The sequence below is a fragment of the Panthera tigris genome, chromosome C1 (assembly GCF_018350195.1).
Source record: "Panthera tigris isolate Pti1 chromosome C1, P.tigris_Pti1_mat1.1, whole genome shotgun sequence".
Lineage (NCBI taxonomy): Eukaryota > Metazoa > Chordata > Mammalia > Carnivora > Felidae > Panthera > Panthera tigris.
The window spans coordinates 107,649,113-107,669,641 of NC_056667.1; the positions used below are offsets into that span (position 1 = coordinate 107,649,113).

The following is a 20,529-nucleotide window of genomic DNA, read 5'->3' on the forward strand; positions in this document are numbered from 1 at the left end:
AGTTGTTAGGTATCCAAATCCTGGTTTCAGCTCAGGTGGTGATCTCACAGTTGGTGGCAGTCTGAGCTGGCAGCTCAGACCCTACTTGGGATTCTCTCTCTCTCTCTCTCTCTCTCTCTCTCTCTCTCTCTCTGTCTCTCTCTGCCCCTTCCTTGCTCATGCGCGCGCGCGCTCTCTCTCTCTCTCTCTCTCTCTCTCTCTCTCAAAATAAATAAATAAAACATTTTTTTAAAGAAAGGAAAAAGGGATAAAAGAGTCACAGAAGGAAGAATTTTATGATTGGCAAAATACAGAGAATTCAAGGTAAGGACACTACAGCTATCTGCTTTTCTATCAAAGTGAACAGTGCGTGGCTAGGTGTTCTGAAATGAAAAAAGGGAAGCACCCCAGAAGACTCATAAGACCAAGCCTGAATTCAGGTCACTGTGGGCTACTGCTGCAGCAGAATCACAAAGTCCAATCTGGGTGAACAGAGCCTGCAACAAGCCCACAGCAGAGTGCTAACTCACAGAGGAAAAGTCCCACTCTCTTTACAAGGTTACAACCCAAACCATGTAAACTTTCAACTCTATCACTGATTTCTAAAATCTAAAAATATTCTCATGCAGAGGAAATAAGACAGCATAGGGAATATAATCAATGGTATTGTAATAGGGTTGTCTGATGACAGATGGTAGCTATACTTTAAGCACAGCATAACTTATAGATTTATGGAATCACTATGTTGTACACCTGAAACTAATGGAACATTGTTAACTATACTTCAAAGAAAAGAAAACTATAACCAAAGTGCTGTAATATGGGAGAAATCGGTTATCTCTAAAAATGTTAGCAACATAGAATTCCACCTATTAACCAGACAAAATAATCTTTAGTTTCTAGTAATCAACACTATTTCATAACTATGTGTCCTGGCTCTAGTTACCTGCAACTTAACAACCTATGATTAGAATGAAGATCCATGTTGTGGAAGAACATGAGAAACGCAGTGTCCAGAGACCTCTACATGCAGTAAGAATAAAGCTTTTATTGCACTCAACAACAAGGCTAATCTTATGAACCAAGAAATCAACTCAACCCCAAATCCTAATTCTATAACCTCTCTTCTCAACACCCACCCACTTTACATTCTCCCCGGCCATGCAAAGCACTTCTACCACCCAGCACATACAGGCTGCATACCTGTTTGGAAGGTAGGATTTGCTCCAGGGTACATGTTGGGGGAATAGGCAGGAGCTGCGGCCGCATAGCCCATGGGGAAACCAGCTGGAGAAAAACAGAACAATGTAATGTCACCACTTAAAAGAGTAACACAATTTTACAACCATGGCTCCCAGACCCAGTCATTTTTATCTTCTCCACAGACTGACTTAAGGGTATGTATGCTAAGCAGTTTGTCACTAGGTGTCTCCTTTCCTCAGAATTAGGATGGGTCATAATCAAGTCTTTCAAACTTACCAGTTTTATTCTAGATTCTCATCATATAATTTACTACTTAGCAAGAGTAATGAGAATGCTGAGATTGTGTCGTGAAGGGGCTGTAACTGGTACCACTGACACACGGAAATGGGAAAAATCCAATGTCACAACCCACTTGCAAGCAACCTAATTACAAATAATTACAAATGATGAATCTTTAAGAACACTAAACCACAACCACTACTAATTCATGTGAATACAACAAAAACATCAAATAAAACAGTGTTACGGTCAAAATCCTAGTCACCAGGTGTCCACCAGCAGTGAGTAGGGCCTCAGTTACTTGCTCCTGGCCTCTTCACAGCCTAGGGAGCCCTGTAAGGCCCATGCCCAGGCATTCCCCTGACCCAGCTGGCTCACAGTCCAGAACACTCCATTCATGTGACAGCTGGAGCATTAGAAAGCCTTCCTTATATTCAGGGCACAGAACCAATAAAGATGACCCAGATTCACTAGTCTTTACTATTGTCTGTCACAAACTAGTTATGAAAAGCTGTTACCTTCTCTATTCCTCTTGCCCTCACCTGTAAATAAAGTTGAAATGGAACAGGAGACTTCAAAAGACTCTGTGTTGAAGAGACTCAAAGAAAGTGTCTCCTAGGGATATTTAAGGCACTGTGGTTCTAAGAGTAACCAAAGTGAAAAACCACAAGGGTAGGAAGGTGACAAAGGAGAAAACAGAGTAGAATTCCAGAAGGAAAATCTTTGTGGGTCTGGCTGTCACCTGTAAAGGTGTGGATAAAGTGCCTTACAGAAACCCCTGCATTCTCCAGCACAGCTTGGATGCCCTTGGTCTGCTGCATCGCCTGCTCCAGCAGTGGTCCTGTAGGCTCTACGGGTCTCCTCGCAAGGCAGGGGCTCCAGACCTACCACTCCCAAGGGATCCCTACTTGCAAGTGCCCATTTCTCATCTCATACACAATCCTCTGCTTCGGAGTCGCTTTCCTTTCTCAAAATTGATCCTCCTCCACCTCAGCAGAAGCTATTTTGAGTTTCCTTCATAGATCACCACTTTCCCATTTGCCCAATTACTTAGAAAACAGTGTGAGGAGATCAAATGCTTACCAAATTCACTCATTTTGGACATCAAGGACAGATTCAACTTGAAATAGACCTAAAATGTCTATTTTAAAAAGACCAGGAAGGTAGTTTTTAATCTGTGTTCTATGAACCCTGTACAGTTCCTTAGAGGCCTCAACCGTGAGCAGCAGGTCAAGCAGGCTCTGGAGCCTGCCCTCAATTCACCCTGCTGCTCTAACTTACCTTAGTACTATGGAACTACTTACAAATCTTCGAAAGTTTCATGGTTAAGAAAATTTTAAATACTACTGACCTAGATCTCATCGGGTAGGCCTCTACAACAATCCCCTCAAAATCCAATGTCCTCATCTCTCCATAAATTCTACCAATAAATCCTCCAGGGGCATCATCTGCTCCTGTACTTGTCTTGTGTCTAAGAGGTTCCTGGAACACTACTATTATGTTTGCTTGGCGCTTCCTATCCTAACCTTCTAACAATGAATTATTGTGCTCTAAAATGAAAGAGAAAACCCAAATAACAAGTACTTAAAACAGCATAATTAAACACCAGCAACAGGACATCCTCTGTACACCACACTCGCACACCACTCACACCACCACCCTGACCCAGGGCCCCACAGCAGGACCCTACTTACTCTAGTCCAAAGGTTTCCACCGTAGCCACACAAAACCCCCCACGTGGAAACCCTTGAAAGGACTGCCTCCCCAGCCCCTCACGAACATTGCTTTAACTGGTCTTGGTTGTAGCACCTTCAGTTTAATTTTTCCAGAAAATTCTAACCTGCAGGGGGGCTCCAATAAATAAAGTGGAAAAGCACTGTGCCTTCCTATTCTTATCAATCTTCCTGGCCACAGCACTGTGTTCCTAAAAATGCCCCTCACAGTAAGTACCACAGACTGTTTCCTTCAACATCTAGTCTAGCTCCCTTTTGAGACAGAAACACTAGAAAGCTAGAAATTACACAACCTAGACTCCACTCTTGTAAAACACTGGAAGTAATCCCAAATCCTAATCACTTTTATGACTAATCACTTCATGAAAATAAGAAGTTCAGAACAGAAGATACCATAAGCTAAATTAAAAAAAAAAAATACAAAGCAAAAATACTTGCAAATTATACAAAAAGTTAATATTCCTAATATATAAATAATTCTTAAAACTAAAAAAAAAAAAAAAAAAAATAGAAAAAAATAAATAAATAGAAGACATGGATAGAACTGCCTACTACCACTACACTGATCCCATTTCTAACATCAGATTGGCAAAAATCCAAAGGCTGAAAACACACTTTGTTGGCAAGGTTGTGGGGAAACCACCATCTCACATGCTTCTGGTAGGAATACAAAACAATAAAAATCCTATGGAAGGGAAATCATCAGTATTTTAAAAATTACGTATGTGTTTACTCTCTCACGCAGCAATCCCATGTCAAGGAATCCACCCTGGAGATAATTTCCACAATCAATATAAGCTGCAGTATTGCTGGAATACCAAAATACTTCAAACAACATATCTATCCAAAGAACTAGTTGAATAAACTCTGGAAACCCCACAAGATGCAAGATTACAACAGCAGCATTATACAAAATATAAAAAAGAACAAGGCAAACCTCTGTGAACCAACATGGAATGACTCCTAGTATATCTTAAGTTGACAAAACAAAGTGAACCTGCATTACTATTCCAGAAAAGAACCCCCTGCTCAGCCATAAGGAGTATGTGGGCTGACTCCCAGGGCCACTTCTGCCTAATGAGGGCCTCCTCTAACCACCAATCCTTCCCTCACAGCTCTCCCATGAGCTGGCTAAGACCTCAGCAATGTGTAGCACAGTCCTGAGGCTCTCCCTACCTGATTCTGCTTCCTCTTCATTAGACCTTTCACAAGTGTTATCCTCCCCCACTAAAAAGCCTACTTCTCTAATTCTGTGTCCACCACGTTTTATGTAACAAAAAGAGAAATTCGAATACATGGACATATTGGCATGGGGGCATGATATGAACTGAATATGCCCCCTCCAAAATTTGTATGTTGAAACTCTAATCTCCAAATATGATAGCATTTGAAGATACTCAATTACAGTAATCACTTCACAGTGTATACATAAATCATCATATACCCCTTTAAAAAAAACATGTTGTACAACCCAAATATATGTAATTTTTACTTGTCAATCATACTCAATAAAGCTGGCTTGAAGAAAATAAAGCTCAATCAGTATGCTATCTTGCCTCACAAAGGAAGACATCAACTGGACCACTTACAATTCTTATTTATATTTATATGCAAGTTAGCTAGCATATAGTGCAATAATGATTTCAGAAGTAGAATCCAGTGATTCATCACCTACATATAACACCCAGTGCTCATCCCAGCAAGTGTTCTCCCCAATGCCCCTTGCCCATTTAGCCCATCCTCCCACCCACAACACCTCCAGCAACCCTGTTTGTTCTCTGTATTTAAGAGTCTCTTGTGGTTTGTCCCCCTCCCTATATTATTTTTGCTTCCCTTCTCTTGTGTTCATGTTTTGTATTTTAAATTCCACATGAGTGAAGTCATATTTGTCTTTCCCTAATTTTGTTTAGTATAATACTCTAGTTCCATCCATTGTTGCAATTGGCAAGATTTCATTCTTTTTTATTGCCGAGTAATATTCCATTACATATATTTATATATAACATAAATATATATACATATATATATATATATATATCACATTTCTTTATCTATCAGTAGATGGACATTTGGGCTCTTTCCATACTTTGGCTATTGTCAATAGTGCTGCTGTGAACTTTGGGGTGCATGTGGCCCTTTGAATCAGCACTCTCGTATCCTTTGGATAAATATCTAGTAGTGCAATTGCTGGGTCATATAGTAGTTCTATTTTTAATTTTTTGAGGAACCTCCATACTGTTTTCCAGAGTGGCTGCACCAGTTTGCATTCCCACCAGCAGTGCAAAAGGGTTCCTCTTTCTCCACATCCTCGCCAACATCTGTTGCTGCCTGAATTGTTAATTTTAGCCTTTCTGACAGGTGTAAGGTGGTATCTCACTGTGGTTTTGATTTGTATTTCCCTGATGATGAGTAATGTTGAACATTTTTTCATGTGTCAGTTGGCCATCTGGATGTCTTCTTTGGAGAAGTGTCTATTCATGACTTTTGCCCATTTCTTCACTGGATTATTTGTTTTTTGGGTGTTGAGTTTGATAAGTTCTTTACAGACTTTGGATACTAACCCTTTATCTGTTATGTCATTTGCAAATATCTTCTCCCATTCCATGTGCTTTTAGTTTTGTGATTGCTTCCTTCACTGTGCAGAAGCTTTTTATTTTGATGAGTTCCCAGTAGTTCATTTTTGCTTTTGCTTCCCTTGCCTCCGGAGACATGTTGAATAAGAAACTGCTGCAGCCGAGGTCAGAGGGGTTTTTGCCTGCTTTCTCTTCTAGGATTTTGATGGCTTCCTGTCTTAGGTCTTTCATCCATTTTGAATTTGTTTTTGTGTATGGTGTTAAGAAAGTGGTCCAGGTTCATTCTATTGCATGTCGCTGTCCAGTTTTCACACCATTTGCTGAAGAGACTGTCTTTATTCCATTGGATATTCTTTCCTGCTTCGTCAAAGACTAGTGGGGGTGTCTGGTGGCTCAGTTGGTTGAGTGTCCAACTGTGGCTCAGGTCACGATATCACAGTTTGTGGTTCGTGGTTTGAGCCCTGCGTTGGGTCTGTGCTGACAGCTCAGAGCCTGGAGCCTGCTTTAGATTCTGTGTTTCCCTCTCTCTCTGCCCCTTCCCTGCTCATGCTCTCTCTCTCTCTCTCTCTCTCTCAAAAATAAACATTTAAAAAAATTAAAAAAAGAAAAAAAAAGATTAGTTGGCTATACGTTTGTGGGTCCATTTCTGGGTTCTCTATTCTGTTCGATTGATCTGAGTGTCTGTTCTTGTGACAGTACCATACTATCTTGATTATTACAGCTTTGTAATACATCTTGAAGTCTGGAATTGTGATGCCTCCAGCCTTGGTTTTCTTTTTCAGGATTACTTTGGCTATTCGGAGTCTTTTCTGGTTCCATACAAATTTTAGGATTATTTGTTCTAGCTCTGTGAAGAATACTGGTGTTATTTTGATAGGGACCGCCCACCTCCAATTTTAGTACACTGTGTATTGCACTGAATGAAAAAACACTAGGCATGCGGAGACAGGACCACATGGCTGAGAAACAAACAAAAAAAGGGACAACTGACAATAAAAACAGACCCACAGGTGATTCACAGACTGCAGTCACCAAACAAGATCTTTAAAATAACTGTAATTAGTATGTTGGAGAAAAGAGAAGATTGGAGTACATGAAAAAAGTCAATTCAATAAATGCGTTTTATAGCAAACTGGAGAAGAATTAGCAGGATTAGTGAAATGGAAGCAGGTTGGTACAAAATATCCACATTAAAGCTCACAGAGGGAAAAAATGTAAAAGACAAAAAAATGCAGGACACAAGAAACAAGGTAAAATGATTTATTACACTTATAAATGTAAGTCCCAAGAGAGAAGGGAGCAGAAACAAAAAAATACATGAAGAATCACTGCTACTGCTATTTTGAAAAAAAAAAAAAAAAAAAAATCAACCTACTGAGGCGGTTTCCAGTGTTACTGAAACACACACTCAGTACTGTCTATGGCTGCTTTTGTTCTGGAAAGTAGAGGTTGTATAGTTTTAACAGAGAGCCACAAAGCCTGAAATATATACTACACCTGGACCTTTATATAAAGTTTGCCAATCTCTGCTTTTGGCCAAAGAACAGGAACAAAATTTAGGTATCTTGCACAGAACTGGAATATGAAAGGCAATCAATATTTTATTAAAAACACTATCAGGCAACACTAATACCATAGGGTTTTGCCTATTTCCGTTGCTCCAGATCCACCCAGGATTCTCCTCAGCTTTTTGGCATTCTGTTTAAACTAGTCTGATGACTTAAAGATAGTAGGTCTTATTACTAAATTTCTTTTTATCAATTCCAGAAAATTCTGTCACTCCTTTTCTTCTAGTCTCTCTATTCGACCTTATGGAGCTCTTAATTCTCCCCAAATCTTCTCATTCTGACATCTAGATTTCTTAACTGCTCTCCTATAGCCCTCCCCCCTTTCCTTATTTGGCATCCTGGTTCTCCCATTCAGTGGTGTTTTACCTGCAATTTAACCTGAATTTTATTCACATGCCATTCCTTTTTAAGTTCCTTTGGTTCTTTATGGTCACCCCCCCCCACACACACCCATGTCTAGTTCCCCTCTTATATTCTCATTCTTTCTTTTTGATCTTCAATTATTCTAAACTTGTTTGTGTGATGTTGTTTCTACCTGATGTTCTATTCCTGAAGTCTATCATGACTGGTGACTCTTACTTGCATTGTTAACAGGCAGAATTTTGTGGGAAACCCACACAACCTGGAATGGGAACATATGCCTCCATAGCAGTTCTGCATTTGCTGCTGTCAGGTGCTTAGGGGTAATGAAGGCTGCAGACTACTTTTTATGTTAGTTTCTCAATTATGGACCCCTGGTAAGTCTGAGTAATACAAAGTGGAGCCTCCAATATCCCTGACTGGTTATAAAGTGTTAGGAAGGATTTCCCCCTTCCTAGAGCCCAAGCAGAGATAAAATTCCCTTGTGGAACCAGTGAAAGAACTGTTTTAGTCTACATCTTCCCTGGGAGTATGACCCTCTGGAGGAACAAGATTGGTGTAGGGTCCCACTCCCAACTCTCAGCCTCACAATGGCCTCACTTTCTGTCCCCTTGTGGGATGTTAAAACCAACTAAGAGCACATGCCCCTTAAGACAAGCTAATTATCAGCTCAATGGCCAAATGCACTGGTTTTTATGTCACTTTCATATTTAGCTACAGATATTTCACTCACTACCCTGCAAGTTCAGTTGTACATTTTTTAAATGTTTTATTCAATTTTTTAAAAATATTTATTTTTAAGAGAAAGAGAGAGCATGCAAGCAGGGGAGGGGCAGAGAGAGAAGGAGACAAGGATCTGAAGCAGGCTCCCACTGACAATAGAGCTCACTAACCGTAAATTCAAGACCTAAGCTGAAGCTGGATACTTAACCCAATGAGCCACCCAGGCACCCCTAAATGTTGTATTCAATTTTCTAGAGGTTTTATAGCAACAGGATTTTAAGGTTATCTGTTCCACCATATTATCAAAACCCACAAAAAAATTTAACATTACAAATAATTATTCCTTGGGGTGTCTGGGTGGCTTAGTGGGTTGGGTGACCAACTCTTGATTTTGGTTCAGGTTATGATCCCAGTGTCATGGGATCCAGCCCCGTGTCAGGCTCCACGCTGAGGATGGAGCCTGCTTAAGATTCTCTCTCTCCCTCTGCCCCTCTCCCCTACTCACACATGCTCTCTAAAATAAAAAAATTAAAAATTAAAATTAAAAAAAATAAAATAATGACTCCATGTTAGATGTCACCAACTAGGATGACCATTTGCTGTTTTCAACCAATCAGCTCCTAGTCCCCCAAATTTGCTTTACTGCTTCCCTCACAGCCCAAGTTTGACTAGCTGACTCCAATAAGGGAGGAATACGCCTCAGACCTGAATTAACCAGCAGAATCTCCTTCTGGCCCAGGGATGGAAGCTGAGTGCAATCAGAACACACCCCAGGACTGGTCTGAATAGAGAACGAGAAGCCCCATGGGGGTTTCCTGTAGAGCAGATGTAACAAGGCTCATAGCCAGTATACTGCTGGGAGTAGCTGACCAGAGAGAGACCACAATGGGGAGAAGTGTAACCCATGACCAATACTGAGCCAATCCTGAGGAAGTGAAGCTGAGTCCAGGAGGCAGAAACCAGATCCCAGTACCACCTGTTGGAGCCACCAGATCAAGCTTTGACCAAATCCAGTCCTACCTCTTGATTTTTCAGTTCCATGAGCCAAAACATTTTCTTCCTTGTGTAACTCACTTTGAGCTAAGTTTGTCAACTAAAAGCATTCTTAGGGACATGGAAATTTACTAAGTGCTCAAAGTTCCGTAACAAAACAAAGTTTTACTTGCTTACCTGGATAACCAATTCCTTTGGCATTTGCATAGGGAACCCCAGAAGAACCAGGGCTATAAACAGGATTCATGATTTCAAGAACTAAAAAGGAAAAAAAAAGTCATTTAGCCAAGCACTTTTATTCTCTAGTTTTTCTCCAACATCAGTCTCAAAATAGCAGACAGCAAGAGTCCCTCCTCTAGTCTACTAAAAACAAGGCATCTAAGGCTGCTGCCAATCTACTTAGGAAAGGAAGGCCAGAAGTCCTGATGAGCACCCACCTAATATTGTAAACTTTCCTTCACAGCTTCTTCAGTCCATAGGAAGTTAAAGGGAAAAAGTGCTCTCTACGGCCCTACTTAAACCAGTGAAAAAAAATGTCCTTATAATTTAAATGTCCTTATAACAAAGAATAGTTAAGTAAACCAGATCTATTCAGAATATGAAATAGTGTACAGCTACTTTTTAAAGTGTTTAAGAACATGACTGACATGTTATATAGAAAAAGGAAGGGAATGATGCTGCATTATGTAGTATGATATCAAATCTGCACCCGCACATAGTATAGGCACAGGCATGTGTACTTCCAACACAAGCAGAAAAGATCTGGGAGAATATAAAAATATGAACAGAGACTGTCTCTAGATGGGGTGGGGTTAGTGTTCTTTTTGCACTTTTCTCTGTTTCTTCAATAACTTTTGTTAAATATACATATATTTTCTTAAAAAGAAAAATCAGCTACAGCCCAGCAACTCTATTAACCCATTCAATGTTTTTTCACAATCTTTTTCCTGTAAAGTTCAACTTACCCAGCTACAACCATGAATTTACCCCTTCCTCAATAGAAATATGATTCTCATCAGTATCTTCAGCAAGCTCCTCTGAATTCTATCGCCCAAAGTATTTTCCGAAAGTGAGTTTAATCAAGACTATTCTGCATTCCTCGTCCAGTAAGTCACTCACACCAATTTACATGGTAGTAAGGATTAAGGGGGACCCTAACTTTAAAAATAAAAACACCACAGGGTGGGGGGATGACAGGCAACAGGTATATGGGAATTCTCTGTACTTTCTGCTCAATTTTGCTGTGAACTTACAACTGCTCTAAAAAAGTCTACTTAAAAAAATTAATAAAATGTACATGTATTTACTTGTTTAGCGTGTGCCTCCCTTACCACATCCCCAACTAGAAAGTGGCCCCATGCAGACAGCGAACAGGGACTCAGTCCTATTTACTGCAGCACCAATAGCAGTATCTGGCACAAAACAGGTGCAAGTACTTGCTGATTTTCTTAAAAAACACATGCACCTTCAAACACTGTAGGTATCAAATTCCATTACAAAGACATATTGCAAAAATTAACTACCTCAAGGTCTCAGCTTACCCGACTCATTCAGCATATTCATAATCAAGCAGTTCAATACAGAAAAAAATATATAAGGTCCCATCCTTAACCTTTGTAACAAGTTCTAGTCTAAATTAGGAATAAATTAGGAACATCTGTGATTTGGATATTCATTATCTGAAAAACTAATTTTTTTTTTAAACTTCTAAACCAAAAGGCAGGTGCCAACTTTACCGTGACATTCACAATTACAGGTAAAAGATAAATCTAGATCAGTACAACCCAACAGTACTCTCTGCAACTATGAGGATGCTCTCTGTGCCTTCCAATATGGCAGCCATTAGCTAAAAGTAACTACTGAGCACCCAAAAACATGGCTTGGCTACTGCAGGATCTGATTTTTAAATTTCTCTGACTCAAATTTATTTTTCTAAAGTTTATTTATTTATATAATCTCTATACCCAAGTGAAGCTTGAACTCAAGACCCTGAGATCAAGAGTTGCACACTTCTCTGACTGAACCAGCCATGCACCCCTCAACTTAAATTTAAATAGTCATATGAGACTAGAGGCTATCACAGTGAATGGCACATGTCTACAACACAGATGACAGAAAATAATAGGAAGCCATAGAAAGCAAGCAGGAGAATTAATTATGTATCTTATCCCACAGTTTAAGAATAAGCAAATTGGCAAAAAATAAATAAATAAATAAACAAATTGACAACTTCCAGTCCCTATTGTCCTGCACTTTTAACCCATTCTTAGTGGATGTACAACATAAGAATTGTGGAAACCCTCACAAATTCCATCTATCTCTGTAGCTCAACTATGATCTCTAGAAAGTGCGTACCTTCCAAAACCCTGTTTCTCTATCCTGTGCCAGGATCTAATTTCATTTACTCAACTGAATTCAAGATAAACAAAGCACTATGCAAAGGCCACAGAGGGGGGAAAAAAAAAGCAAGTCACAGTCCCAGTTCTGAGTTTACAATCTAGGAAAGTGCTGTCCAATAGAAGTTTCTGTGAAGAAAACATATGGCAAGAAAAGAAAAGAAAAGAAAAGAAAAGAAAAGAAAAGAAAAGAAAAGAAAAGAAAAGAAAAAAGATATGGCTGCCCTGTCCATGTAAATAGCCATTAATGGCTGGTTAGTGAACACTTGAAATGTGGCTAACACATGTAAGGAACCGCATTTTAGTTTAACTTCAACAGTCACACCTAGGTGATGGCTATTCTACTGGACAACCCAGTCCTGAAAAACAAAAAACATGAATAATGGTGATATAGAACAAACAGTAGTAATAGCCACATTAAGAGCCATAAAAGAATAAAGTATTATGAGGGGTGAGGGGAGAGAGCAAAAATTCAACAGGTGAGGGGGGGAATGAATGGTCAGAAAAAACTTGGATTACAGAGGTGATATTTTCAACAAGCTCTGGACAAGTAGGATCCCGAAAAGCCACAGAAGTGAGAAAATACAAGATGTACTTCAGTAATACTGGGCAATTGGACTTGTAGGGAATCAGCAAATATTGTTATGGAAGTGGGGCTGAGTAGGAGATGTCATGGAGTAGGCAATGAAGCTCATGAATAGCATAACAATTTAACACAAGCATTACCATATGATCTGGTAATTCTACTCCTTGGTAAATACCCAAGAGAAACGAAAACATATACATCCACACAAAAATTTGTACACAAATGTTTATAACAATGTTATTCATAACAACCAAAAATTTTAAATAACTCAATGAAGCACTGAATACCACAAGGCTCTCCTGCCATAAGGATCTCATAGCGTAAACCAGTAACACAATTCTACTGTACATTTGCCACTAAAAATGTACAGAATTGCACCTGAATTCTCAATACCATAAGTTCCAAACTACTCAGAAGTTACACTTCCTGAAAGCACTTTTACTTCCCCAGAGGCTAATAATGTTTCCTAGATTGAAAGTCTTTAATGAATTAAAAATTACAGGTTAAGAAAATATAACAAGACTGATAAAAAAATGTTGCAGTTCCCTCTCCTATTCAATAAAAAGGCCTGAATAATATAAAGACAAAGTCCGTGAACTAATGTCAAAAAGCTTCTTAGGTTACTTTTGAAATAATGAGACTTCCCCAAGATTCTGAGGCTCAAGGACAGGGAAAATAATTTTCTCAGCTCTGTCTCCTTGCATTTCACCAATGCTTGGCACACAGGTATCTTATATGTATCTTCTGAATGTTCTTGAATAAAATAACTATCTAATAGAAAATATAACTTTTCACAGCAATAAATGTGAGATTGAGAGGTGCCCGGCTGGCTCAGTCAGTCGAGCACGGACTCTTGATCTCTAGGTTGTGAGTTTAAGCCTCATATTCGGCACAGAGCTTACTTTAAATATATGTATATGTATATGTGTATATATATATATATATATATATATATATACACATATATATATGTATATATATATATATACATATATATGTATATATATATATATATATGAAGTTGAAACGTTTATTTAAAATATAACTCAGAATTTAGGGGCACCTGGTTGGCTCAGTCAGCTGAGCACGTGATCCTTCCTTGCTTTTGGCTCAGTTCATGATCTCACACTTTGTGAGATTGAGCCTGGCACTAGGCTCTGCCAGGATTCTCTCCCCCATCTCTCTCTGCTCCACCCCTGCTCGCCCATGCTCTCTCTCTCTCTCAAAATAAATAAACTTAAAAAATATATAACTCAGAATTGTTGAAAACTTCTGTTTACTGATTAGTGGATATGAAAGCTGAACCCACTGGCCAATCTTAACATCATCATCACAAGTCAAACTATTTAACACTAACAAACCAAAAGGGGGCATTTTAAAAATCAAATGACCCAGTTTCTTCAGTAAGTCAAAGGTCTGGAAAAAGGTAGAGGGGTGGGGAGGGCAGTTCTAGATTAAAATAGATTTACACATAAAAGTCATTAGGTGGATTTTGTTTGGATTTTGATTTATATTGAAAAAAACTGTAAAAAGATTTTACAGTTATAAAAATGTCCTCTAGAATGCCCCAACTTATGGGTTTGTCTGATTGCTTCATGGTGTTGCCCACCCTATTCCTCCAATTTGTCTGTCAACTGGAAGTTGGATGTATAAGATCTATTGATGCAGACTGTAATGTTTTTTTGTAGCAGTACCCTTAGGTGATGCAGAGTACTTCTATCACATGAGGATGCATGTAGTGTTAAATAGTTTGACTCGTGGTGATGATGTTAAGATTGGCCAGTGGGTTCAGCTTTCATATCCACTAATATAAAAAAATTTTAAGTGTGCACACTCGTTCTCTCTTAAAACTTTTTTTTTTTTTTTTTTTTAAAGAGGAGAAAGTTCTCAACTCCCTCAAACTCTACCTTCACTACTGAGGTAGAAATTGGAAGAAATTCATGTATTTCTACACAGGAGTGGAAAGACTTCAAAGGCATATACGTAGAGTGGAACACAGATATCAGAAAAATAACTATTACTCTTTTAGGTTAGTGTTCTGTTGTTTTAAAAGTGCTCTCAACTGATCTAGGAAAAGAAGCTGTTTATGTGAGAAATAAAATTTCCCTTTAAACTACAGAACATACAAAAAATTAAAATATTTTTACAACGCACTTAAGTTCTTATTTTCCAATTCTAATCCTCTACCTCTACTACTAATTTTCCCAATGTTTGAAAATTCAACAATTTTGGCATTACAATTCTAACCATAAAGTAGAAATGAGTTGAAAGGCAGGTGTAGAGCAGAACAGTAACTAAAAATCCTAACAAATTTATCACGGCCTGATAAGAGGGCAGGGGCAGTAAGAGCTACAGCAGCAGATGGTGCTTCCTCCTGAGTTGCAGGCACTCACCTCACACACAGAACCCAATCTTTCCACTATTTCCAAAGGCAGTAGCCAGGAGCGGATGCTACCTGCTCAACACTTTTAGCAACTGCTGCTCAAGGACACCCATCAGAAGGCACAGGCTGCTGGCTCTGCTGTCTTCAACTCTTAAAGCCTGCGGGGACCTCTATCAAATCTTATCTTCCATTTAGTCACAAACACAACTAAACATTAGCAACATACAAACACTCCCACCAAAGCAAACCCACTTTATAAAGCTTAAGGGAAATCTTCACAGTGTGTACTACAGTAGCTTCAGCATTAGGAAAAAGAGCTTTAAATTGTCCAATTGGCTGTCAAAGCAAAAATAATACACTACTTACTCACCAAAGTTGTAAAATGGATCCCTCTTATTGCTCACAGCAAAAACTTTCAAACTTTTTTACGTATTTGAGAAAATAATCTCAATTACACGATGACTTGAAAATTTAAAGTGTGGAAATGAGACAAACCTTTTCACTTATAATTTTTTCTTGCATGCCACAAACACTCCCGAATATTCTCATGTACGACTTTAATAAAACATTAATTCATACGACCCATTAAGACGCACACTTGAGTACGCTGTAAAAGAAAAATACCGTTTGTGGACAGGCTGCAAAGATTCACTTCTTTAAAGTTAACCCAGACTGGGCGACAAAACGTCCTTTCTGAAATTAAAAAGCCTTTCAAGCTGGAGGGCGAACACTAAGCTTCTGCCAGGCAAACAATCATTTTTACTTTGTAGGTAGACAAGGTGACTAGTTTACACATTCGAAATGACTGCAACCACAAGAATCCCAAATCTAAGTTAGAGAAAACAACACCCTGCTGCCTCCCCATTTTTCATACGTTTTCCTGACCCGATCTAAGTCGGACCTTAAAAAGATCCAGCGAACATTCTTGGGCACGGACTCCACCTCTCACCGGCCACCTGGGCAGCAGCCCCCCACCACCCACACCGCACCTGCCCGCGCGCCAGTCCGCGCCCAGTTCCTCCTCCCTCGGGCCCCCAGAGGCCCGGTCCGTCCCACCGGACAAAGCACAGCCTGGGTTACCGCCGCGGGTGCCGCCAGGCCGTCCCCCCGCCCGGGCACCAAGCGACCCTAAGCCGCTGGCCCGACCTTGGCGCCGCCCCAGGCCGGCCGCACAAAGCGCCGCACTTCCGGCCGGCAGCGCCGCCGCCCGAGCCCGCCGCCCGGGCCCGCGCTCAGCCCCGGGCCAGACAGGGCGCAGCGTCCCGCCCCGCCCCCGCCCGGGGGCGCCCGCCTGCACTCACCGCGCCGCGGCAGCGGCAGCGGCAGCCTGGGCCTCGATGACCAGCGCACGCCGGCCCGGGGCGGGCTCGGCGGTGGGGCTCGGCGAAGGGCGAGCGCCGCGGAGGCCTGCTCTGATGCGGGGGCTGAGCCGCGAGGCCCCCGTCTCCGCCGCCGCCGCCGCCGCCTCCTCGGCCCGCGCTTCCAGTCGCTCCGCTCCGCCCGGCCCGCCTCTCCGCAGCCCGCGCTCCCCGCCGACGCTGCGCAGCCACCGAGCCACCGACCTCACTTCCGCCTGGAGCGCGCCGCGGCGGGGACGCGCCGGGCACGTGACTGTATGGCTCCGTCCGGACTGGGGTGGCGGCGTGCTCGCTCCCGCTGGCGTCTGAGAGACGCCCGGATGGAGTCTGCGGGGAGCACCGCGTGGTGCGACCCCTGGCTGGGCTACCCCAGGGTCCCGGCGTGCGGAGCTTGTAGGGCGAGAAGCCCTAGCAGCTAGCGGCGCCCGTGGGAACGTCTGTGTTGACCTTAAGGAATAGGTGCTTACTATGGACTTTTTCCTCGCGCCATTTTTGCCTTTCTAATGCAATATGGAAAGAACGTATTGGAACAGAATTGTACTGATTACAGAATTGTACTGATTTCTTAGAAAAAATGCATTTCATTTCGTATTTTTAAAATACGTACGATCCTGCCACTGTACTGCAGGAACCTGTGTGTAAATGCAGACGGCAAAGGTGCAGTAGTGGTGTGTGACCCGGTCCTGGCTGTGATGCCCAGTGGTGGCAACTGAGTAGAAGGCTCACTCAGCACCCCCAGCCAGGGCTGGTGTGGTGGCGTGCAGGTGAAGTGCTATCCCACAGAGCGGCATGGGAGCCCGGCCTTGAACACCCTAAGGACCGTCGCAACAAAGCACATCCCAGCGACGCTGGGGCACCACGTAGAGGCTGCAGGCATGGGCACTGACTGCATTCACTCTGCCAATCATTGTTTCCAGTGCTCTGCATTCCTTAAGTCATTTAATATTTGTGATAAATCATTTTACAATTGAGGGAATTAAGACACAAAAAGGCTGACAAGCTTTCAAGAACACGCTATTAGAAAGCCCACTAAGGATTCAAACCCCAACATCTGGCGTCAAAGCGCTTGCTTTTAAAGGGGGAGTTCTGAGTTTTAGTTTTCCCAGAACACCTCTAGCTACTTGCACGACATTAACAGAACCTACAAGGTCCTAGCCTGAACTGAGAGTCCGTGAGTCGGCTGTAGAGAAAGGTGGAGGAATCCTGAGATGCAGTCTAAGATGGGTCTCTTGTAAGGGTCTGAAGAGAGTTGGACAATCCTGTGGGCCTGTACTCAACAGAAAGAAACCAGCAGTTTATCTTGCTGACTGTGCAGGTAACAACCGGATCTGGAGGGACACTCACTACATACAGTTCCTAAAGACTCTACCCAGCATATCTGTTAAGAGTTCTGGGTACAGATTAAAGTAGTCTCAAAGGAGATGATTCCTGGCAAGCTGTAAATGTTGACAGTTGTAAAAAAAAAACGTTACTTTTTAAAACATCCATGAGAATATAAACACTATGGTGATTCAATTCGCATTTTTTTTCCATTTAAAAAAGACATGAGTAAATTCTATAACTAAAAGTTTAATTGCTCCTTTTTCTCCTTCCACTGCCCCCACAGAATTTTACCCTAATATATTTGTGTGTTGAGCATCTTTTCTTTTTTTTATTGTTCTTTTTTTTTTTTTAAGTTTTATTTCCTTATTTTGTGAGAGAGAGAATGGGACAGAGGATCCAAAGCGGTCTCCCTGCTAACAGCAGAGGGCCCGAAGTGGGGTTCAAACTCACAAACCCATGATCCTGACCTGAGCTAAAGTCAGATGCTTAACCGACTGAGCCACCCAAGTGCCCCCTTTTCTTTCTTTCTTTCTTTTTAAATTACCAGTTTCTGTCAGGATAACTAGGAAATGCTCCAAGACCAAAACCTCAGTGTCTTCACACAACAGAATTTTATTTCTCACTTACACATGAGGTCAAAAGCAGGAGGGATTGTCTGAAAAACTATACAAACAATAAGAGCATTCAGCAAAAACCAATAATCAAAATGAAAAAAATATATAGCTATCATGTATCTAAATAAAAACCAATTAGAAGATATAACGAAATGGTATAAAAGATCAATAGTATACAAGGATACTTACAGGATAGATAGATAAATAAATAAATAAATAAATAAATAAATAAATAAAATGACATAATACCTAGCAATAAACTTTCATAAGAACTGCACAAGATTGACGTGAATAAAACTTTGAATAATCCCTGAATGGCACAAAAGAACACTTAAACACATGGAGAAAAACATATTCTTGGAAAAGTGGATTTAACATCAAAGAGATGTCAATGCTCCCTAAGTTAATTTACAAATTTAAATGCAATTCCTATAAAACGCCAATAATTATTTTTAACTAGATGAAGTGATTCTAATTTACCTCTAGGAAATAATCAAGAAGAATTAAAAGAAAGAATCTTTCAGGAAAACTTTGAAAGTAAAGAGTAATAGGGAGGGAGCTGGCAACTAGACCTACCAAATAAGAAAACATATTTAAAAGCCTCATTAAAGGGGCACCTGCCTGTCTCAGTCAGTAGTGCATCTGACTCTCGGGGTCATGAGTTTTAAAAAAAATTTTTTAAATAAAAGCCTCAATAAAGCAGTGTGTCACTGAAATATGAATATACAGACTAATGATATATATAACGTTAAACCCAGAAATACACCCAAATAATTTTGGGAAGTCACCAGGGATAAAGATCAATTATTCAATAAATGGCATTGGGACAAAAATATACCCATCTGAAAAAACATAAAATTGGGTCCATACCTTACACTATACTAGAATTAAATCCAAATGAAGAAAGATATGAATATATAAGAACAAGAAGAAAACATGGGAAAAAATCCTTTTTAATCTTAGAGTAAATAAGGCCATTCTAACTCCTGTTCAAAATCCAAAAGCCACATTATGAAAAACTGTGGTTTGGCAAAAAGTGCCATGAACATAGTCAAAAGACAGATGGTTAACAAGGAATAAATAGTTCCAACACTTATGATAGACAAAGGGTTAATCTCCCTAGCACAGAGAACTTTCAGAAGTTAATAAGAAAAAAATCCTACAACTCAATAAAAAAACAATGAGGGGAGTTCACAGAAAAGAAAGTAAATGGCTCTTAATCACATGAAAAAAATCCAACCTCACTCAAGAGAAGAATGCAAGTTAAATTTCTTTGAGATAGCATTTTCCCCCATTTGATTGGCAAGCATCCAAAAAATTGACAGTACACCTTATTAATGTGGCTGTGGGGAAGCAGGCACATTGCTAGAGTGTAGAAGGGACCACTTGATGTATTATGACAAGTAATACACAAAATATTTGACTCAACAATTCTACTTCTGGGAATCTGTCTATAGAGATGCTTGCTGGTGTAAAATGAAATAGGTGCAAGCTCATACATTGCAGTATTTTTTAGAGTAGCAAAATATTGGAAAAACAACCCTAGTGTCCATCAATAGGGGACTGATTGGCTGGTTCATCTATACAATAAATTACTCTATAACTCAAAAAAGAAATGAGCAACCTTTCTATAAACTGAAATGGAGATACCATCAAGGTAGATTGTAAATAAACAAGGCAAAGGATGGAACTGTTTCACAGGCTGAGTTGTGTTCCCCCACCCCTAATTCATATGCAGAAGCCCTAACCCCCAGTACCTCAGAATCTGTACTTGCAGATAGGGCCTTTAAAGAAATAGTCAGGTTAAAATGAGGTCAGTGGGGTGGGCCCTAATCCAATCTGACTGATGTCTTTATAAGAAGAGGAGATTAGGATACAGACAACACAGATGTATGGACAGCCATGTGAGGACACAGTGTGAAGGGGTCATCTACAGGCCAAGGAGAGAGGCCTCAGGAGAATCTAACCCTACTAGCACCATGATCTTGGACTTCCAGCCTCCAGACCTGGGAGAACATAAATTTTTGTCATTTAAACTGTTTTTTTGTGTGTGGTGTTTGTTACAGTAGCCCTATTCAACTGTGTTAAAGAACATCATGTAAAAAGGGGAAATGAAACTATGTATTTACTTGTGTATGAATACAGACATAATTTCTAAAATCCAAGAAACTAAGCAGTGATTTACTGTAATGAGGCTACGGACAGAGTGGACCCTGAGCAAATGGAAGACAGGGAAGAGATGAATAATTTTCAAGGTTTGTTTTTCCTTTGAAATATATGAATGTATTACATACTCTAAAATTAAATCATAAATAAATAAAATCTCATAAATTTGCAGGAGTGTAAAATGGTATAATCATTTTAGGAAAAAGTCTTGTTATTTCTTAAAAAACTAATCATACACCTGTCCTATCGCCTAATAAATTGTAGGTATCTGCCAAAAAGAAATGAAAACATA

At 40.3% G+C, this 20,529-nt stretch overlaps 1 protein-coding gene across 3 annotated transcripts in view; it reads right to left on the minus strand.

The window, feature by feature from the left end:
- FAM168B (family with sequence similarity 168 member B) overlaps nucleotides 1–16,286 on the minus strand; it is a 32,193-nt gene extending 15,907 nt beyond the window's left edge. For 2 of the 3 annotated variants that reach the window (XM_042994150.1, XM_042994148.1), the window contains exons 1-3: nucleotides 16,078–16,286; nucleotides 9,589–9,669; nucleotides 1,183–1,266 (exon numbers count right to left, since the gene is read on the minus strand). In XM_042994150.1, the coding sequence (XP_042850084.1) occupies nucleotides 1,183–1,266; nucleotides 9,589–9,658 (154 nt within the window). In that variant the 5' untranslated portion in view covers nucleotides 9,659–9,669; nucleotides 16,078–16,286. Of the gene's footprint in view, nucleotides 1–1,182; nucleotides 1,267–9,588; nucleotides 9,670–15,677; nucleotides 15,698–16,077 lie in introns of those variants that run through there. The other variant, XM_042994149.1, reaches the window with a different exon arrangement.
- Nucleotides 16,287–20,529: the final 4,243 nt, after the last annotated feature.